Genomic DNA, 21,062 nt, shown 5'->3' on the forward strand with positions numbered 1-21,062 from the left:
ACACCCAAAAATATTGGTCCTATACCATCCTTAATGTATACCAATCGGCTCAGAATCACTTTTTTAATCGATTTAGCTATGTCCGTCCGTCTGTCTGATTGTCTGTATGTCCATGTAAACCTTGTGCCTATTCTACAGGTCGCAATTTTCAAGATAATTTGATGAAATGTAGCACGTACTCTTCTTTTCACTCAAGGTTGAAGCCTATTGAAAATGGTACATACAACCGTATCACCCGAATGGACATAAATCCGTGTGGTCGCTATCGTGATTTCAACAGACTGACGGACAGACGGACGGACATCGCTAGATCATCTTAGAATTTAATAAAGACAAAGAATATATATATACATTTATGGGTCTTTGACCATTATTTCGATGTGTTACAAACGGAATGACAAAATCAATATACCCCCATCTTTTTTGATGGTGGGTATAAAAATTATAAAAATAATTATAAAAAAATTTATAAATTTAAATTTAATTATACCTTACACAACTATAGTGGTGGGTTTGCGCTGATGTTTGTAACACCCAAAAATATTGGTCCTATACCCACCTTAATGTATATCACGTTTTGAGTCGATTTAGCTATGTCCGTCTGTCTGATTGTCTGTATGTCCATGTAAACCTTGTGCGTACTCTACAGGTCGCAATTTTCAAGATAATTTGATGAAATTTAGCACGTACTCTCTTTTGACTCAAGGTCGAAGCCTATTGAAAATGGTTCGCATAGCCCTCATACAACCGTGTACTCCCCGAATAGGGCTTTTGAGCTCGTAAAAATGTTTAATGTTTTCGTATCTCTCCAAAAATTAGCACAACTTAGTCTTAATGATACTGTTGATTTTCGAAATGATCGGGGCTCATTTTTCCCTTTCCCACAAACCCTTTCCCCTTCAGAAAATGACTTGATGGTCAAAATTCACTTATAAACACTATTATCACGATGATATTCTGCATAAATAACTTTAATATAGACGTAAATCCCTCTACCAAAATTTATAAATATAGACCCATATTAACCCCCTGCCCCCATATAACCCCTCTTTTAGAAAATCTCTTTTTTTGTCAATTAATTGTAGAAATATTTCTGAATTGAGGTAAAAAAAAACAAAGTAAATGTGTTATTATTAAAAAAAATATATCCACATTTTTAAAATAATCAGTGGTGTAGTGTATAATATGGTCGGCCATACCCGACTATAAATTCTTACATGTTTTTATTAAATTTTAAAATTTTTAGTTTTTCAAAATATGTAGTAGATATATCGTTTTTTCATCGAAATATTCGTCTAATACCAACATATGTATATACTCTGATTCATTAGATTCTAAGGTGATCTAGGAATGTACGTCCGCCTGTCTATTTGTCTGTTAAAAAATAACGGAACAAATTATGGTTTTTAAAAAGTAAGTAATATCGAAAAAACACTTCTTCTCTAGATATGTATGTAAAATTTTAATGAAATTAGACCAATAATTCTTCTACAACAGATTTATTTCTATAAAAATTTCATTCTACCTCACTGTGCAGCCGCATATAACATTTGAAGAAGCTATTTGTCAATTCTGACAGTTATAAGAATAAAACAACTAACTACTTTTGAATGCAATTTGATTAACAATATTGTTGAAAATTTTCACTTTGAAAACTTATTTTAAATGAAAATCTCTTAATCTTCACGCAACACATATTATTAAATTTAACGTTAAGATAAATTAATTATACAGATTAATCATTCATTGAAACTTTTATCATCTTAATCTAAAACTCATTTCAGATTGTAAACGAAAAAGATATATATTATTTTCTTATAGTTAAGTCATTTAAAACCAAATTATAAACAAATTCTAATGCACGCTATTTAAACAAAACTAAGAAAAAAATTATTATTAACTTTAAATACAAAAAACTGCACACACAGAGATTTGCAAATTTAAATTAAAAACAAATTTGTGTGCAAAGTAAATATGTGAACAAATAAAGAATAAATAATTAAAAAAATAACGCTTTTATGTTTAACGCCACAAACGAAAATTAATACGAATTATAAATTTTTTCTTTTATTTTTTTATATGTATGTTGTATGTTTCCGTTTTTATGTTTGTTTTTTTTTTTGCGTGGCATGCAATTATGTGCAAATTTTTTATATTTTTTCTTCTTTAATTTTAATCATATTTAAAATAAATAAACACTATTTTATTTTCATTTCATGCTTAAATAAATGGCTTATAAACATTATACATCAACTGAGAAAGGTTTAAAAATAACAATATTATTAACATGATTTACATTAAATAAACGAATACACACTGGTAAAGATTTATCTTTATATTTCATCAGTAACAGCATCATTATATAGATGCTCATTTGCCGCTACTAAATGTTACGATGATGAAATTATGATAAAATTTAGTTTCTACTATAATTATACTTATACAAGATTTGCCGTAGCAGTAGTAGGTAATGGAAATATTTTTTTATTTCGAATGTTAAAAAAACAATGTCGATGAATACGAGTAGTTCAGATACTCTGGAAATAATTTTAAAAATGTTCAGTATATAAAGAATTAATTGAAAATTTTGTAATTACCAAAAACTTCTTCAATTCGAAAGTTTTTAAATTTAGAGAAAAATTTTTAAATACAACAAGTGAGAGTGTTATATTCGACTGTGCCAAATATCATATACCCACCATGAAACGGTATGTCGTAAAAGAAATGCCCCCTTATAAACACCAGGGTGATATTTGGAATATGGCTTAAGTCAGTTATGGGCCGAGCTCTTTTGAACTCTTTTGAAATTCGGAATGATGAATTGTGTTTTATGTCGATTTTCATCGTTGTACTCGTAATTTTCTGAGTACTCCACATAAAATGTATTTAAAGAGGACCTTATATGAAGGGTAGGGTCAATTATTGACCCCATAACTTTTTGTAGACCGATTTTGGTTAATATAAAACTTGTTTACATTGGATATTATCGCTGTATTCGCATTTTTATGAAAGTTAGCGTTAAAGTAATTTCCTGAAGTGGACTTATATGAATTCGGTAGCAAGATAAACGTTCGTAGAAAAGTTTCTTATGTCGAATTTCATAACCCTGTTTCATAACTCGTATCTTTAAGCCAGCAATGATCGTTTAAGTAATTTTCTGAAGGGGACCTTATATGGGGGTAGGGTGAATTATGGACCGAACCAAATACAATTTGGTAGACAGATTTTGGCTCGCGAGAAACTTGCTATACTCATATTTTTAGCCAGTATGAGCATTAAAGTAATTTTCTGAAGGGGATCTTTTTTGGGCGGTAGGGTTAATTATGGACCGATCCTCACTAAAGTTGGTAGAAAGATTTTGGCTCGTAAAAAAACTTACTTATGCTGAATTTCATCGCTATACTCGTACTTCTAAAATAGTTATGCCTGTTAATGATGTTTTTGGTGGTCCACTTGTATGGGAGCTATCCGAAAACGTGGACCGATATTATATAAATAGGGAATATTTATGCAAAATTTCAACAGACGATTTCAACAGACAGACGGACGGACATGGCTTGATTGTCATAGAATTTAATAAGGATCAGAATACATACATATACTTTTGTGGGTCTATGACTAATATATCGATCTTTTTTGATGGTAGGTATAAAAAGGTAAGAAATTAATAAATAAAGAGAAAACTAAAATTATTAAAAGGAACCTAATATGAAGTTTTCTCTGAGTAGAAAATTTATTGTAAATTTTCTCTAAAGAGTATTTTTTGGCAAATTATCTGAAAAGTCTTTCTTTTGATATACATCCAAAAATAAAAGAATCTCAAATGCATACTTGATTTGAGATAACAATTAGAATGATTTAAGAATGTAAAAAATTGAATTAATCTCAAAATGTTCTTGATTTGAACACTTTTCGAACTTGATTTCAGAATTCCGAAAACTTGACTTCAGAATTTTATGAATTTCTAATAGTATAATTTACTAGTTTGGGTACTTAGTTTAAAAAAGGAATAAACCGCAGAGGAATGAACTGATGTCAATATAGATTAACAGGAATAAAAACGTATCTTTTAATTTGAACTGATTACAATCATTTTCATGAACTTAAAATACTTCCTTTTAATTTATAGTTTAATCCCGCATAAAAATCACACAATTAAAATTACAAATAAAAATCATTTCATTTAATTTTATTTAATTGGTAACTTTTAATTGTTTACGATTTTAATTTTGCTATTATTTTTATCACGAAAAATGTTTTTATAATAATATTTTTTTCAACGTATTTTTCTATAATTATTTTTTTTACACTTATTCTCTGCATTTTTTCATTTGTTTCTTCAGCGGCATTAAAAATATAAAACAAAGCTGTAAATTGTTTTATTATACATTAAATTTTTTTTTAAATGTTCATTTTAAAATAAGTTTCGTGCATAACCAGCAAAAACTCGGTCATGACTTGTACTTACAAAATGACTACTACATACTGTCTGCATTACTTTTAAGTACTATTATAATGATTTACATATAATCAGATACGCAAGTACTTTATTTTTTTACACAGTTTATTTAATCGCGGTATACTTAGAAACTGTATTTTACACACATAGAAAATAGTTTTTCCGTGCGAAAAATATTATTTTACGCATAATAATAGAACTAAGCAGTGGTATTGAGAGTACGGCAGCGAATAGCCCAGGCCCAGGTGTGTAAAACAAAACAAAATTTTAACTCGTTATTTAAGTAGTTATTTATCAGTGAGCATGACAAGTCATCATGAAGAAATAGAGAAAAGCTTCTTTTAAAGCGTTACATTTCAATGTAAGTTTTTGCTGGGTTATATCAATATTATTTTAAATATTAACTGTATATGTCCTTGAATTGAAATGAACATATATTTTTATTTTTAACGTTTAACTTATAATTGAAATAATTAAATAGAGTCAACACAGATACATTTACAAACAATTAAAAATATTAAAAACACTTATTTTTATTATTCAGAAAAATTTTCAAAGTTTTTACAGCGAAATAAATTAGTAAGTGTGAATAGTGCTAATAGTTTAAGTGTCAAACAATTTAATTGAAAGTGACTTGCTATTACATAGTAATATACTTTTGACTACTGACTAATACTCTGCAAAAAATTATTGGAGTGCATATTCCATTTAGGTAAATGTTTATTTCATATATTTGAATTAGTTTGTGACTAAGTCCGAGTCCTTTATAAACTATCAAGTTTATTTTCATTTAATTACTTAAGTAATTAGTTAAATAAGTCAATTGCAATAAATAAATTTTTTATGGAAAATTATTAATAAAGAATATTTATGGAAAAATTCTGCTCCCTAGCTATTTCTGTTCCGACACGGAAAGACAGACGGACATAGCTAGATCGACGTAGAATCTAATAAAGATCCAGAATATTTAAACTATTGTGTATCTATGACTAACATCTCTTGTATGCTGGTGGATATAAAAATATTATTTTAATTTAAAGTTCATACAAAAAAATATCCTTTAAATTTGCTTTCCTTCAAAAAAATACAAATAAAAAATCCCGGCCATAATGTCAACTATTATACTGTATTTTAATGGATTTTTACAGTTTAATGTATTAACACCAGCTCATACTAACGAAAACACAACACCAATTACAATTATAATAAAATATTTAACCGCAAACTGAGTCCGCGGCCAATGAAAAATATTCCCCAAAAACAGCTTTTATAAGAAAATCTGAAAAAACGAGTAATTTTATAATCAAAATGTGAAAATATTCAATACAATAATACGCATTCATGCGTCTTAAGAACGCATGTTACATGCAACCAGCACGAGAAGAAAAAGAGAGAGAGATAAATACGATACAAACATTCAGATAACATTCTTGTTAAGGTTTTGTATGGGGAGAAGGCATGAAAACATGCAAGCTTGTGTACGTTAGGATGACTTCACTTATACATATGGAGTTGGCTATATTCTTAACCAAACATACTTTCCATATATTTCGGTATTACGAGCCGGCTCAAAGGACCAAAAGAAATAAAAGTTGCAGTTATTTTGCCTATCTTTAAATTTAGGTAAATTTTTAAAAGCTTTCTTTTAGGAGCATTTCTGATCAATTTGCAACCCTAATGTATACATATGTATGTATGACTGTGTAATTTGCCATTACTTTGCGCTTCGTGTTTTTATATTGAAATTAACACACCTTTTTTTAATTTAAAAGTATATTCCAAACTATATGTATGTATATGTATATACATACATATGTATGTATATGTATATACATACATATGTATGTAATAATAATGTATCTACTTTAAAGATAAACTACTTACAATATGCAGATTGGTAATTGAATTTTTCTTTCATTCCCAACAGTCGACGACAATTTTCTGAAATTTTTTTTTATTTCAATTCTTATTACTTTTAGCATTAAGTAGCTACAAGCGAATGCAATTTACTTTTAAACTACTATGATTTACCAGAAAACCATTGGCTACTGTATTCATATGTAACTTAAAATAGTTTTCACTTAAATATCATTAAATTTAAATAAGTTTGGTATAAAGCAAGTCAGCTTTAAATTTTAAATTTTTAATTCTCAAAAAATCCTTTTTAAGGACATACAAATATTTACAAAAATTCATTGCCAATGTCACATAGCATTAATCTGTAGTGCAGATAAAAATAATCTGCTTATTCCTGATGATGCATGCTGGTGTAAGTGCATAGTTGCCAGAAAATTTTACACTGATCAATAAAAATCCCTATTATTCTCTACGTTCAAAAAAATGTATGCTAAGTTTTGTAGAAATTAAAATCAACCAAGTTATTTCGTATATACAAAATCGGAAGGTGGTTTTATATACATATGTACTAGATCCTTACGAATTGACAGTTTTGTTATTTACTTTCAGATTTTTTGATTTTATTGCATTACTTATCAATATCGATATTAATATGAACTTTAAAATAATTTTCAAAATAGAACATTTAATAGGTCAAATGAGGAGCGATCTCTACAGAGTTTAAAACTGTGATTACCTTCTAATAGCATAATCATACCCTACACCACTATAGTGAGGAGGGTATTATGCGTCTGTGCTGATGTCTGTAACACCCACAAATATTGATCCAACACCAAACTTAAAGTATACCAATCGGCTCAGAATCACTTTCTGTTTCGATTAAGCTATGTCAGTTCGTCCGTCCATCTGTCCGTCTGTGTGTCCATTTAAACCTTGTGCGCAGGTCCCAATTTGATGAAATTTGACATATACGACTCTTTTGGTCCAAGGACGAATCCCACCAATAAATTTTATAAGTATCGGCCCAATTTTTGCCCTAGCCTCCATATAAATTCTATTTCAAAATGCCAGTTTGTATACCCTACAACACTATAGTGGAGAGGTAACACCCAAAATATTTGTCATACACCCATCTTAAATTATATCAGTCGGTTCAGAACCATGTGTCCGTGTAACCTTGTAAGGTATCATATGGTCGCCACGCCCGACTATAGTTATACCCTACACCACTTTAGGGGGAGGGTATATTGGGTTTGTGCTGATGTTTGTAACGTACAATAATATTGGCCCCATACCCACCTTAAAGTATACCAATCGGCTTAGAATCATTTTCTGAGTCAATTTAGCTATGTCCGTCCGTCTGTCTGTCTGTCTGTCTGTCTCGCTGTCTGTCTGTCTGTCTGTCCGTCTGTCCATGTAAATATTGTAATCAAACAGCATGTCGCAATTTTGAAGATAATTCAATGAAATTTGGTACATGACCTTCTATTGTCACAGGGACGAAGTTTATTAAAAATGGTTAAGATCGGTCCATTATTTCACCTAGCCCCCATACAACTGAACCTCCGAATAGGGCTTGTAATCAAACTACAGGTCGCAATTTTGAAGATAATTCCATGAAATTTGACACACGATCTTTTATAGTATCGGAGACGAAGCCTATTGAAAATGGTTAACATCGGTCCGTTATTTCACCTAGCCCCCATACAACTGAACCCACGAATACGGCTTGTAAACATTGTAATCAAACTACAGGTCGCAATTTTGAAGATAATTCAATGAAATTTGACACATGATCTTCTATGTTACCGGAGACGAAGCCTATTTAAAATGGTTAACATCGGTCCATTATTTCACCTAGCCCCCATACAACTGAACCCGCCGAATAAGGCTCTTAAGTTCATAATTATGTTTAATATACTCATATCTCGACAAAAAGCTGCAAAATCAAGTTCTATACTAGCCTTTATGATTCTCATTAATTTTATAATTATAGGGTCTCTCATACCCCCTATACAAAGCCCCCTTCAAAATTTGACTTAAATATCCACAATTTTATTCAACAATAAATGGCTTAAGTACATCTGAGACAAGGTACAATTCAACTTAAATGCTTTATTATGAAAACTAAATCACATTTTAATTTTGTAACAGGTGTAGGCCTCGCCCGACTATAATTTCTTACTTGCTATACTCTACACCACTTTAGTGGGAAGGGTATATTGGGTCTTTACTTGTTTTTAATGATAATGAACTGATTTTTCGTAAGAAGGAATAAAATAAGGATGATGTACCGATGCTAATAAAATGGGTGGTTACCCAAATATCACTACAAATTAACCTGTTTCTATACAGGCGAAGTTTTTCACAAAAATGCCATAACACGGCAACGACTGGCAATACTGAGTTGCACTTATAAGGGTAAATCGTTTTTACTTACGCGTTTTTTGCGTTTCACTGCATCCATTTACAATTGTGGTTCTGAACAGGATGTAGTTTCCTGGATTTGTATATTTTTGTTTGCCTGCACGCTGCAATGTATATGTGCAACCATTTAATTCTAGAGTCTTGTGTCTATAGATTTATTTTATTATTTAATGCGGCATTTTTTAAGGGAATAACATGTGTTGGTTTTGGCTACTTTTGTTATAGCATATTTTCTTTTCTCTCCTTAATTAAGATAATTATTTTAATGACAGATTTTTGGTGAAGTACGGTTTTAAACTTTAATTTCAATAAAATTGTCTGTTAAATTTTTTTATGTAAGTTGCTTAATATAACGGGCAGGAAAAAGGTGTTGTGTTCACAAAACAATTAAAAAAGTATAAAGTTTGGAATTTTATCATAGTTCGCTTATATTTGATGAATTTGACATTCTATAGTAGTACTGTATATAACTTACAATCCATCACTTAAGAACTCTTCTTTCAACCCATTAATAATAACACATCCACTTAACTGAACAGAAACTATAGAAAAATATTGAAAATACTAAAATTAAAAAGTACAACTTCAACTGTCACAATTTGTTAATATAAATTGCAGTGGAAAATCTGTAACTCTCTGCAGTGTCGGTAGGTATAAATAAATTAATGTGAATTTAAATATTTGTTTGCCGACAAATGCAAAATATTCGTAGCATTTCATACTTGATCATACATTCATCCATCCATATGTCCATTCCATTATACTTCTACATGCATTTTATACATACATGTGTATGTATTTATATGTGTGAGTACGCTCAAGTATTGTGTCCTTCGCACAATCTCTACGTAATTGACATAAATGTGACTGGATTTTAAAAGCCTTTAAACAAATGTCAACCGTTTGTTGCAAAATATGATGATCATCATCATCGTCATAGTAATCACCATCAACACTTTGACAACAATTATGGTCATGGTTTTCTACATACACGCCTATACACATATATATATACATAAATGCAAGGACTCACTCTTTGTAGGTACGAAAATATTTGTTTGTTTGTAGCGTTGATTGACATCCAATCAATAGTCATACATTTTTACTTACATATGTATATTTACTTTATATGAATGTGTGTATAAGTATTTTTACAATTGTTTGTGTTTAAAACATGAGAAAAACAAAACAATATTCTTTTATACGTCTGATATAAACGCTTGAATAAGTTTTAATCAGGACATAAATTTTGGTACCTTTTTGGTAAAAAATAAAATTAATGTGAATTTCAATATCAGATATAAATATGGGCAATTTCGTTTCAAGTGACCTAATTTTTAAAATCGATGTCTTCCGATTTGAATGAAATTTGCACCAATGTCAGTACTATGGGATAGTAGGCCATACACAAATTTTCAGCTCTATGGGGGTATTATGGGACTACAAAGCCCTTAAAGGAAATTGTATAAGTTTTCTTTTAAGCAAAAAAAAGGCTTCATTTTGAAAATAAATAAAACATTTTTTTTTTTTTCTGAAACAATGAAGAAATAGCTATCTGAACTGTTTTGGACAATTTTTGCTAGAACCAATATGTGAAAAGTTACACTCATTTGAATAAAACCCTGTATGACCAAAAGGTCCAACTTTGACCCCCTCAAAGTCCAATAGTACTAACCTTAGTGCAAATTTCGTCAAAATAGATTTCTTGAGTAGGGTCACTTGACACGAAATTGCCCATATATATATTTTTATGAAAGTTTAAAGTGAAATTTTAGGACTTCTTGTAATGGACTGGGTGGAATTTGGGCATAGAGCATATTTTTGTGAACTCCTTCGGACCCTATACTAATTTCAATAGACAGGCGATCAAGCACACGGAGAAACGGACAGACTTGACTAGATCATCTTACAATCTCTTAAGGATCCAAAATATATTTCGATCAATATTTCATGTATTACAAAATCGGAATAATGAAATCGAAATATCCATATAATCTTAGTTGGTGGGTATGACATGTCTCCATTACTTTACAATTCAACTTTTCAGCACATAAAACCAACATGTTCCAAATTTTGATTATTTCGGAGCACACATGAAAGGGAGCTAGTTAAAATCGTTTAGCATACCTTTTTAATGGAGAATATTTTAGCTCCTCCCGTATGGACCCTATAATGCTCTCAACTGACGGACATGACTAGATCGTCCTAGAATCACATGTATTTGTTACAAAGTGATCCTAACCGAATCTCTTCAAAATTGCGAGAAAAATTTAGATATGTCACAAAAAGTCCCGGATTATGTAAAAATATTTATTATTTATTTAATATCAGATTTATAAGAGTTCAAATGATTTCGAACCTCTAAAAACTAAGGGGTATTATGGATCAAACATTACAGTATTATATTTCAGATTTTGGCAACTAAATGGTACAATTTTTATAAACATAGTTTTGGTACATTTTGTCACTTTCCACTTGCAGCCCTAGTACACACAACAAATGTATCCATTGTTTGTTCGTATGCACACATACATACATACATTATACATACATGTATGTATGTATGTATGTATGTATAAATCTTATTTATTTAATATCCTTGTTGTTTATTATAAAATCCCCAATGAAAGTGTTTTTAATTTTATACTGTTAATTTTTATAAATAAGCATATGATTATTTTTCGCTCCTTTTTTTTGATTATTCTCCGATAATTTTCTCATGGTCGCTTTTTTCATACACATTCGCTCACTGACTGCAGTTTTTTAAATAATTAATACTTAATTTTGTGTTTTTTCCTCAATGTTGATTTTATTTCTGTGTTTGTGTGTGTGTTTTTATTTTAAATTTTGCCTTTTATTTGATTTTTCTGTGGACACAAACTTAAGGATGTGGAAATAATTGTTTTAAAAAAAACTTAAAATTTCCTTTAATTCAGAAATGATGACAAAAATATGAATTAAAATCTTGCAAGTTAATGGTAGCTATATAATGGTGAGTGATATAAAGTCTACATTTAAATATATTTTATCATATCCAGTTTCTAAGGTATATTTGATAAAACATTCTCTCTTACTTACCTCAACTCTCCAGATTTCTAGACCTGGTGTACGACCGGCATTTGCAAAAGCTGGATGCATAGTTCTTCTTCCCGCTGATTTACTGCCTGTGTTTTGCAATTGATTTGTTTGTGTTGGAAATGCTGGACGATTTTGTATAGTACCGGCTGAACTTAAAGTTGCCAGCAGTAGAACAACAAAACAGCTGTTACAGTTGTAGACAACGTGACGTCACCAAATATCAAACACAAACCCCAAAAAATAATGAATCAGTCAATGCCAAAGTCAAGGATTTTAAACGTGGGTTTTTGTTTATTTTTATTATTTGTTTGAGTTTTTTTAAATAGAAAGATAAAACAATAAAAACGAAAATTAAATACAATTTTTACGCAAATTAAATAAGTTTAAAATAAATAAATGGCTTTTTTAATTTACGATTTTTGCGATATGCTTGTTAAATTCAGCTTTATTTAGTTTAAAAGATAATTATTTGTAGAACTTTATAATATAAAAAACTAGTGTCTTCTTTGAGTGTCACAATTAAACTGTTTTTATATATCGTTGTTATTTTACTATTTAGGCGAGTATTGATTTTTTTCCATGTTGGTCATAAATGTTAGTAATAAAAAAACTTTGTTATAAATAAAAAAAAACGTCATATATTTTGTAAATATAAAACGATAATCACATGTATAACAAAAAAATATTCTCAAATATACAGTTATTAACAAAAGTTTTCAAACGTCTACAATTTAATTACGACATTCTTTTCCAAGTATTTTTCTAACAAATTGCTAACAAATTTCAACCCCATTCCCACAAACTACTTCAGATTACTCATACATATTACTACATATGAATTCTAATACACAAAGTGAAAAAAACTGCAATTTATAATTAAAATCAAATAAACAAAAATTCGCCTAAACTTAATTAAAATAAATGTATAAACTATTTACGCTCCACTGGATCTTTTAGTTCATTCATAAATTCACATAATTTTCGAAAAGTTTTTAATGAGTACGACGAGTACGTACGTTAAACAAATGGCATTAAGTTTTTCCCAATAAGTATGCTATTTGTTTATTTATTTCACAAAAAGCTTAATTATTCTATTAGATAGAAAAACATATGAATTTTGTATATATTAACAAACCACTAAGTACTTTATCTGTTTATATTTTATAAATATGTTGTGTGAAATACTAATGACTCTATAGACATCCCTTCACAAAAAAATACAAATTGCAAAAAAAACATTTTTTTTTTTGGGCAAAAACAAACAAATGTAATAATTTACATTTGTATTTTTATTTTCAAAAAGGGGAAAATAAATATTGTTTATTTTTAACTTTCTTTAAACAAATTATTAAGTTTTCCCCTAATTAGACTGAATTTCACAATTTGTTGAGAAAATGTTTTAAAGAATAAATTCTTATTTTCATTGCTATATCAGAGTTGACAATATTTGTAAAGCTTAAAAATTTTAGGACATCCCAGCAAAAACTTTCATTGAAAATAAAGAGTTATAAAGCTAAATAAAGCCGCTTTTCACTACATATTCTTTATTTAAACACGGCGACAACATTGGAGATATGTACTTACACACTCGCTTACTAATAACAATTTAAATAAGTACTTATAAAGAGGGAGACAATACGCTTACCCCCTCATTCATAAACAATTATTATGCGATTATGCTGATGTTAGTAACACCCGAAAATAATGGTCCTACACCTTAAAGTATACCAATCGGCTCAGAATTACTTTCTGATTCGATTAAGCTATGTCTGTTCATCTGTCTGTCTATTGAAAACATAGGTAGAGTCCGAACGGAATGATATAGAGGGTTGAAATTTTCCACAAATATTCTCTAAGGTTTGTTTGGTATTGAAAATGGGCGATATCGGTTAACATTTTCGGATAGCCCCCATACAAGTGGACACCCGAAAAAGAGTTTTAACGGGCATATCTATATTAAATGTTCGAGTATAAGGAAAAAATCGATATAAATAAGTTCCATATGAGAAAAAATCTCTCAGTCAAATTTTTTGAGGATCGGTCCATAATTGATCCTACCCTCCCATATAAGGTTCCCTTCACAAAATTACTTTAACACTCATTACTGGCTTAAAAATACGAGTCTAGCGATGAAATTTCACATAAGTGAGTTTCTGAAAGCCAAAACCTCCCTACCAAATTTTATGTGGATCGGTCCATAATTGATATAAGGTCCCCTTCAGAAAATTACTTTAACGCTCATTACTAGCTAAAAAGTAAGTTTCTGACGAGCCAAAACATCTCTACGAAATTGTATGTGGATCGGTCCATTATTGACCCTACCCCCCATACAAGCTCCCCTTCAGAAAATTACTTTAACACTCATAACTGGCATAAAAATAAAAATATAGCAAACAAATTTGACATAATCAAGTTTCTGGCGATCCAAAACCTCTCTACCAAATTTTATGTGGATAGGTTCATAATTGACCCTACCCTCCATATAAGGTCCCCTTTAGAAAAGGGGAGGTATGTACTTACACAATACGAGTATAGCGATGAAATTTCACATAAGTGAGTTTCTGAAAGCCAAAACCACCCTACCAAATTTTATGTGGAGCGGTCCATAATTGATATAAGGTCCCCTTCAGAAAATTACTTTAACGCTCATTACTAGCTAAAAAATACAAATATAGCGATGAAATTTCACACAAGCAAGTTTCTGACGAGCCAAAACATCTCTACGAAATTGTATGTGGATCGGTCCATTATAAGGTCCTCTTCAGAAAATTACTTTAATACTCATAACTGGCGTAAAAATTAAAGTATAGCAAAAAAATTTGACATAATCAAGTTTCTGGCGATCCAAAACCTCTCTACCAAATTTTATGTGGATAGGTTCATAATTGACCCTACCCTCCATATAATGTCCCCTTTAGAAAATTACTTTAACACTCATAACTGGCGAAAAAATAAGAATATCGAGGGACTATATTCAATAGTCGCTATCTCTCATTTTTATGAAAATGAGATTTTGGTGGCAAAATATTCAGCAAACTATCGCGCATCAGTGATATAAATTTCAAAGAAAAAAAAAAATATTTTTTGGCAATTTTATAGCATTTTTTAAATTTCTCTATCTTAAAAAAAGAAAAATTCTGAATGCAAAACTTTCTATCTTATCCAAAAATTGCTTCAAACTCGATCCCTTTGGATAATTTTCTGTTGCAAAACAAGTCTTCTTAATAATTTGGACATGCTGAACACAAATCCGTCAAAATATTTAAAATCGGTCTAATAGTTTTTGAGATATCGCTCATTATGATACAAATTAAATCAATTTTATTGTCGTGTTTAACCATATAACATTGATTTTGGACCAAAACATTATAATCTGTTGCCTTTTCAACAATTTGGTTTCTTTTCCTCCATTAAATTGTATAAAATATAATATTTATTGATTTTAATTCAAATAAAAATTTTATGTTTCCATGAAAAACTCTCTATCTGTTGGTTGAATGAACATTTTCGTAGAAAATAAATTTGTGAATAATTTTGTAAATAATGCAAAAATTAAAATTCTTTTTATATAATGGTTTAGAATATGGTCGTAAAAATATATTGTAAAAGAAAAAATTAAAAAATCTTCACGAACTAGCGAAATAAACAGTTTTTTTGCTCTCCTGAAAACTTGTATTATTTTAGATAGAGACTATTGAATATAGTCCCTCGATATAGCAAAGAAATTTGACAAAATCAAGTTTCTGACGATGGAAAACCTCTCTACCAAATTTTATGTGGATCGGTTCATAATTAACCCTACCCCCATATAAGTTCACCTTTAGAAAATGACTATAATGCCCATTACTGGCTTAAAAATTCAAATATAGCGATGAAATTCGACAAACATAAGTTTCATGCAATTCAAAATCTATCCATCAATTGTATGTGGATCGTGGTGCATAATTGACAATACCCCCCATACAAGGTCCCCCTCAGAAAATGAATATAATGCTCATTTCTGGCTTATACTAGTATAGCAATGAAATTTTACATTCATAAGTCTCTAACAAGCCAAAATCTCTCTACCAAATTTTGTGTGGATCGGTCCATAATTGACCCTATCCCCATATAAGGTCCGCTTAAGAAAATTATTTTAACGCTTAACAAGTAGAGCGTTGAAATTCGAAACGAATAAGTATTGCACGAACCGCAATCTTACTATCAAATTTTATGACAATCGGTCTATAATTGACCCTACTGCCCATATATGTACATATTTTCACGGTTTACAAAAATATTTTGTTTTTAAAAATAAATATTTTGTTAATTCAAAAGAGCTCGGTCAATAATTGACTTAAGATATATTTCAAGTATCACCCTTATGTTTACAGGGAAGCATTCCCCTGTATCCGAATATAACAATCTCACTTTTTTTTAATTTTTCGCCTAACGTTTCAATTAATTCTTTAAATACTCTGCATTTAAAAATTAAAAAAACGAAAAGTCAATAAGCGTATTGATGAGAAAATATCTATGTAGTCAATGAAGCATCAAATATAATAAATAATTGTCTATTTATTTATACAAAATAATATGTATAAATACTTTATAGAATCATACAACACCTCTTGTAAATGAGGTTTGTTTGTACATATTTACATACATATGTATGTATTTGTATTTGTTTGTAAGTTGTTGTATACAAAACTCATACAATTTATTGCAGTTAATTAGTGTATCTAATGAGTTTAGAAAATATACTTTTAAATTAAGTGAACAAATAATAATCAATGTGGCAAATAGTAGCTATTTGTAGCACAATTTTTCCTCAACGAGAATATTGTATAAACATTTTCATGTTTCTTATGACTGTTGAGCTGTATTGTTAGTTTTGGTTCTGGTCGTGGTGTTGATAGAATAATTTAGCTTTTCCTTTAATTTTTTTTTAAAGGCGGTTAAGAAAATTTTCTTGCATACATTGCAAAATGGAATAATTGTTGATGATTAAGTTGTTCTTGTTGCCTTACATTTTGTTATTTCTTCTTTTCATAAAATGTGCAAACAAACATTTATGAAAACATTAACAAAGATGTTGATTAAATATTGTTGAAATAACATGTTATTAAATTATATTTTATTATTAATGGTAAATTTATTTAATGTTTATTGTAGAGGCAAACAAATTGAGCGTATGTGCTTTTTATACACTACACCACTTTAGTGGGGAGGGTATATTGGATTTGTGTTGATGTTTGTAACATACAAAAATATTCGTCCTAGACCCACCTTAAAGTATACCAATCGGCTTAGAATCGTTTTCTGAGTCGATTAAGCTATGTCCGTCCGTCCGTCTGGCTGGATGGCTGGCTGTCCATGTAAACCTTGTGCGCAAGCTACAGGTCGCAATTTTCAAGATAATTGGATGAAATTTGGCACGCACGTTTTATTTGACCCAAGGACGAAGCCTATTGAAAATGGTTAAAATCGGTCCATTGTTTCACCTAGCCCCCATAGAACAGAACCCCCCGAAAAGGGCTTCTGAGCTCATAATTATGTTAAATATACAGATATATCGATAAAATACGGCACAACTAAGTTTTTCTTGATGACCCTGCCAAATTTCATAAAGATCGGGCCCCATTTGACCCTAGCTCCCATACAAAATCCCCTTCAGAAAATTACTTGAATGTCCCAAATTAACTTATAAACACAAATATCGCGATGAAATTCAGCACAATAAAATATTATGTAAATATAAATATATTCATATATTCATATATCGGGCTTGCTCCATATTTGCCCCTAGCCCCCATATAAAGCCTCTTTCAGAAAATTAGTTTTTCATCCATAAATTGCTTAAATGTATCGGAACAAGGGAATATTGAAGATAAATGCTTTATTATGAAAAACAAGTAAGAAAGTATAGTCGGGCGTGGCCGACCATATGATACCCTACACCAGTTATGAATATTAAATGTGATTTATTTTTCAAAATAAAGCATTTATCTTCAATATTCCCTTATTCCGATACATTTAAGCAATTTATGGATGAAAAACTAATTTTCTGAAAGAGGCTTTATATGGGGGCTAGGGGCAAATATGGAGCAAGCCCGATATATGAATATATGAATATATTTATATTTACATAATATTTTATTGTGCTGAATTTCATCGCGATATTTGTGTTTATAAGTTAATTTGGGACATTCAAGTAATTTTCTGAAGGGGATTTTGTATGGGAGCTAGGGTCAAATGGGGCCCGATCTTTATGAAATTTGGCAGGGTCATCCAGACTTCTATAAAACTTAGTTGTGCCGCATTTTATCGATATATCTGTAAATTTAACAAAATTATGAGCTCAAAAGCCCTTTTCGGGGGGTTCTGTTCTATGGGGGCTAGGTGAAATAATGGACCGATTTCAACCATTTTCAATAGGCTTCGTCCTTGGGTCAAATAAAACGTGCGTGCCAAATTTCATCCAATTATCTTGAAAATTGCGACCTGTACCTTGCGCACAAGGTTTACATGGACAGCCAGCCAGCCAGCCAGCCAGCCTGCCAGACGGACGGACATAGCTTAATCGACTCAGAAAACGATTCTAAGCCGATTGGTATACTTTAAGGTGGGTCTAGGACGAATATTTTTGTATGTTACAAACATCAGCACAAATCCAATATACCTTCCCCACTAAAGTGGTGTAGGGTATAATAAATCACATTTAATATTCATAACTGGTGTAGGGTATCATATGGTCGGCCACGCCCGACTATACTTTCTTACTTGTTCATATTAGTGCTTATTTTTACATATGTATGTATGTATTTTTTCTTAAAAGTATCATAGATTGACTCACAGGAAAAAAACAGATATTTTTGTAGAATTGAATTTTATGTGAAAAAAAATAATTTAAAACGTTTGGATAAAAAAATCATCTTTAGTAAACATTTAAGTATAAAATAATAATATCATTTTATTATTTTTTAAATAACTTTTAAACAAATCATTCCTTTTACTTCTACTAATGATTATATCGTTAAAAAAAATCTATTGAGCTTTCTTTTAATATAAATCCGAATTAAGAGAGTTTAAATCAAAAACTCCATCCACGATTAGAAGTGTATTAAAGCTCAATATGTACTCATACAAATTCTAAATAAAAATATACACTTCAATTTAAATGTATTCGTGAAATGCGGAAATAATTTATTTTAAATATGTTTCAATTTAAAATAGATTGCAATCAAACAAAGGACATAAAAATTGCAAATGATTCAAATACTAAGGAAAAAATGGTTGTGGTTTAACTTTTTTTTCTTATTTTATAAAAATAAGCTATACTTAAAAAATAAAATACATTAAATATAATCAAAACCACTAAGTTTGAATATTAATTTATTTAAAGGTGATTTGTCAAGTGTTTACGATGAAACCGTTTTTAAATAATAAATTGTTTTAATAATAGGTTTAACATTCACTTTGTACCTACTCTATGTACAACATAATAATTATATTAAATATAATTCCATTTTTAGCTAATATTTTCTACAAATATGGTTAAACTTGTAAACAAATAAAACCTTTGTATCATTTAAACTAAAAAAGGCAACAACTAAACAGAAAAACTGTTGTTTTCAAACTCCATATAATGAGCAACAGCAAAAAAATACATACATACAAAACAATCTTTCATCTACATTAAATGAGTCAGAATAGAAGAGACCAGATGTCAAGATAATGATCGACAAATTTAATGATAAAATTGTGATAACAAGCAAATTATAATTAGAAATACATGTTAAAATATCAAAAAACATTTACATATTTTTTACACCACTTAATTATGGAATCTTTGAATATTATAATAAACGATATCATATGTAAAGTTAAAGCCTTTGCTATGAATGATATTTATAAATACAGTTTATTCGATTTCCTCCCCAAAATGCTACAAAACTGGTAAAAAACCATGAAACTCCTATCAAAAAAAATATAAACCTAAAAATGATTTTTATATGATATTTCTTTTAAGACGATTTCGTGTTACAGAAATCCAATGAATATTACTGAAAGTAGTCGATAATTTTCCAATCAATAATTTTTCACCCAATATCTAAAATACTCAAATTTGGAACATGTTTAATTACTTTTTTTAGAATATGCATTCACGATTTGACAATTTTTTAAGTTTTATATATTCGGTATTATTAAAATAGCGCGGTTCATTCCCTTTTTTCAAAATTTCTTCAACTGGACAACGTAAAAATATCAAATTACGTAAAGGTTGAACCCACCAAGATCAAACAATTTTCAATCGTTCATATCTACAAAACTAATTGACCAATTAAAAGAAAATTTTGGATTAAAGTAGCTTATAGTCTCCTAATTTTACTCCATAGGAAATGGCTTCATAGCTTAAATGAAAAAGTTGATTTTGCACGAGACTTTTGTGGCTGCCAAATTCCGCTTAGATAAGATATTCTAAAGTTGATATTATCATTCTTATTTTCTTTAAATTGACCAATATTTTTTTATCGGACGTAATAATGATTAATTTTAAGGATTATTTTCCTTTAGTAAAAAGTCAAATTTTTTGTTAATTTCTGTATCTGGAATAATCACAAATAGATAGGTCTGGACAAAATAACGGGCTTGTAGTGTGAAATCATACAAATGGTAACATCCGATTTTCAAAGCATTCATCACAATGAATTTCACCATTGATTTTACCACTTGTAAAATCAGATTTTGATTTTACCACTTGTAAAATCAGATTTTGATTTTATTACTTGTAAAATCAGATTTTGATTTTAGAATATAAGAACAAATGGCAGTCTTAACAAGGTCCTTTTATGGAAATTTGGTCTTTATTTTATATTTACAATAATGTAGACAAATGCCACATAATATTTTTAATAATTTTTCCTATCATGAAATATGATAATTTAACTTTGCAAAAAACCAAATTATCAATTAAAAATCTATTTATTGGAATAAAATTAGGAGGCTATATGCAATTTAAATCCAAAATTTTATCAATTATGTAAAGGTTCAACCTTTACTTATGTATACTAGCTGTACCTAGTGTGTTTTTCCACTTTATGATTTGAGGACTCTAGCACTAATAGTTTTCAAGTATTCAATTGCAAGTTTACTAATTTTTTCAAACTTTAATAGGGATTTTAATGTTATAGGGGAGGTGCCAAGCCCCTTTGCAAGTCCGGTAATAGGTTCTTGCATGGATGTCAATGTTCTTCTTGCT

At 29.6% G+C, this 21,062-nt stretch overlaps 1 protein-coding gene across 2 annotated transcripts in view; it reads right to left on the bottom strand.

Moving 5' to 3' along the window:
• The window catches only part of LOC119601590 (gelsolin), a 46,758-nt gene that overhangs the window by 10,348 nt on the left and 15,348 nt on the right, over positions 1-21,062 (bottom strand). For both annotated transcript variants that reach the window (XM_037952602.1, XM_037952603.1), the window contains one exon: positions 11,822-12,005. In XM_037952602.1, coding sequence (XP_037808530.1) covers positions 11,822-12,005 — 184 coding nt within the window. The remainder of the gene's footprint in view (positions 1-11,821; positions 12,006-21,062) is intronic.

This window comes from Lucilia sericata, unplaced genomic scaffold (assembly GCF_015586225.1).
Source record: "Lucilia sericata isolate MDLA Ls3-8-SP2 unplaced genomic scaffold, ASM1558622v1 Contig000175F_arrow, whole genome shotgun sequence".
NCBI classification, from domain to species: Eukaryota; Metazoa; Arthropoda; class Insecta; order Diptera; family Calliphoridae; genus Lucilia; species Lucilia sericata.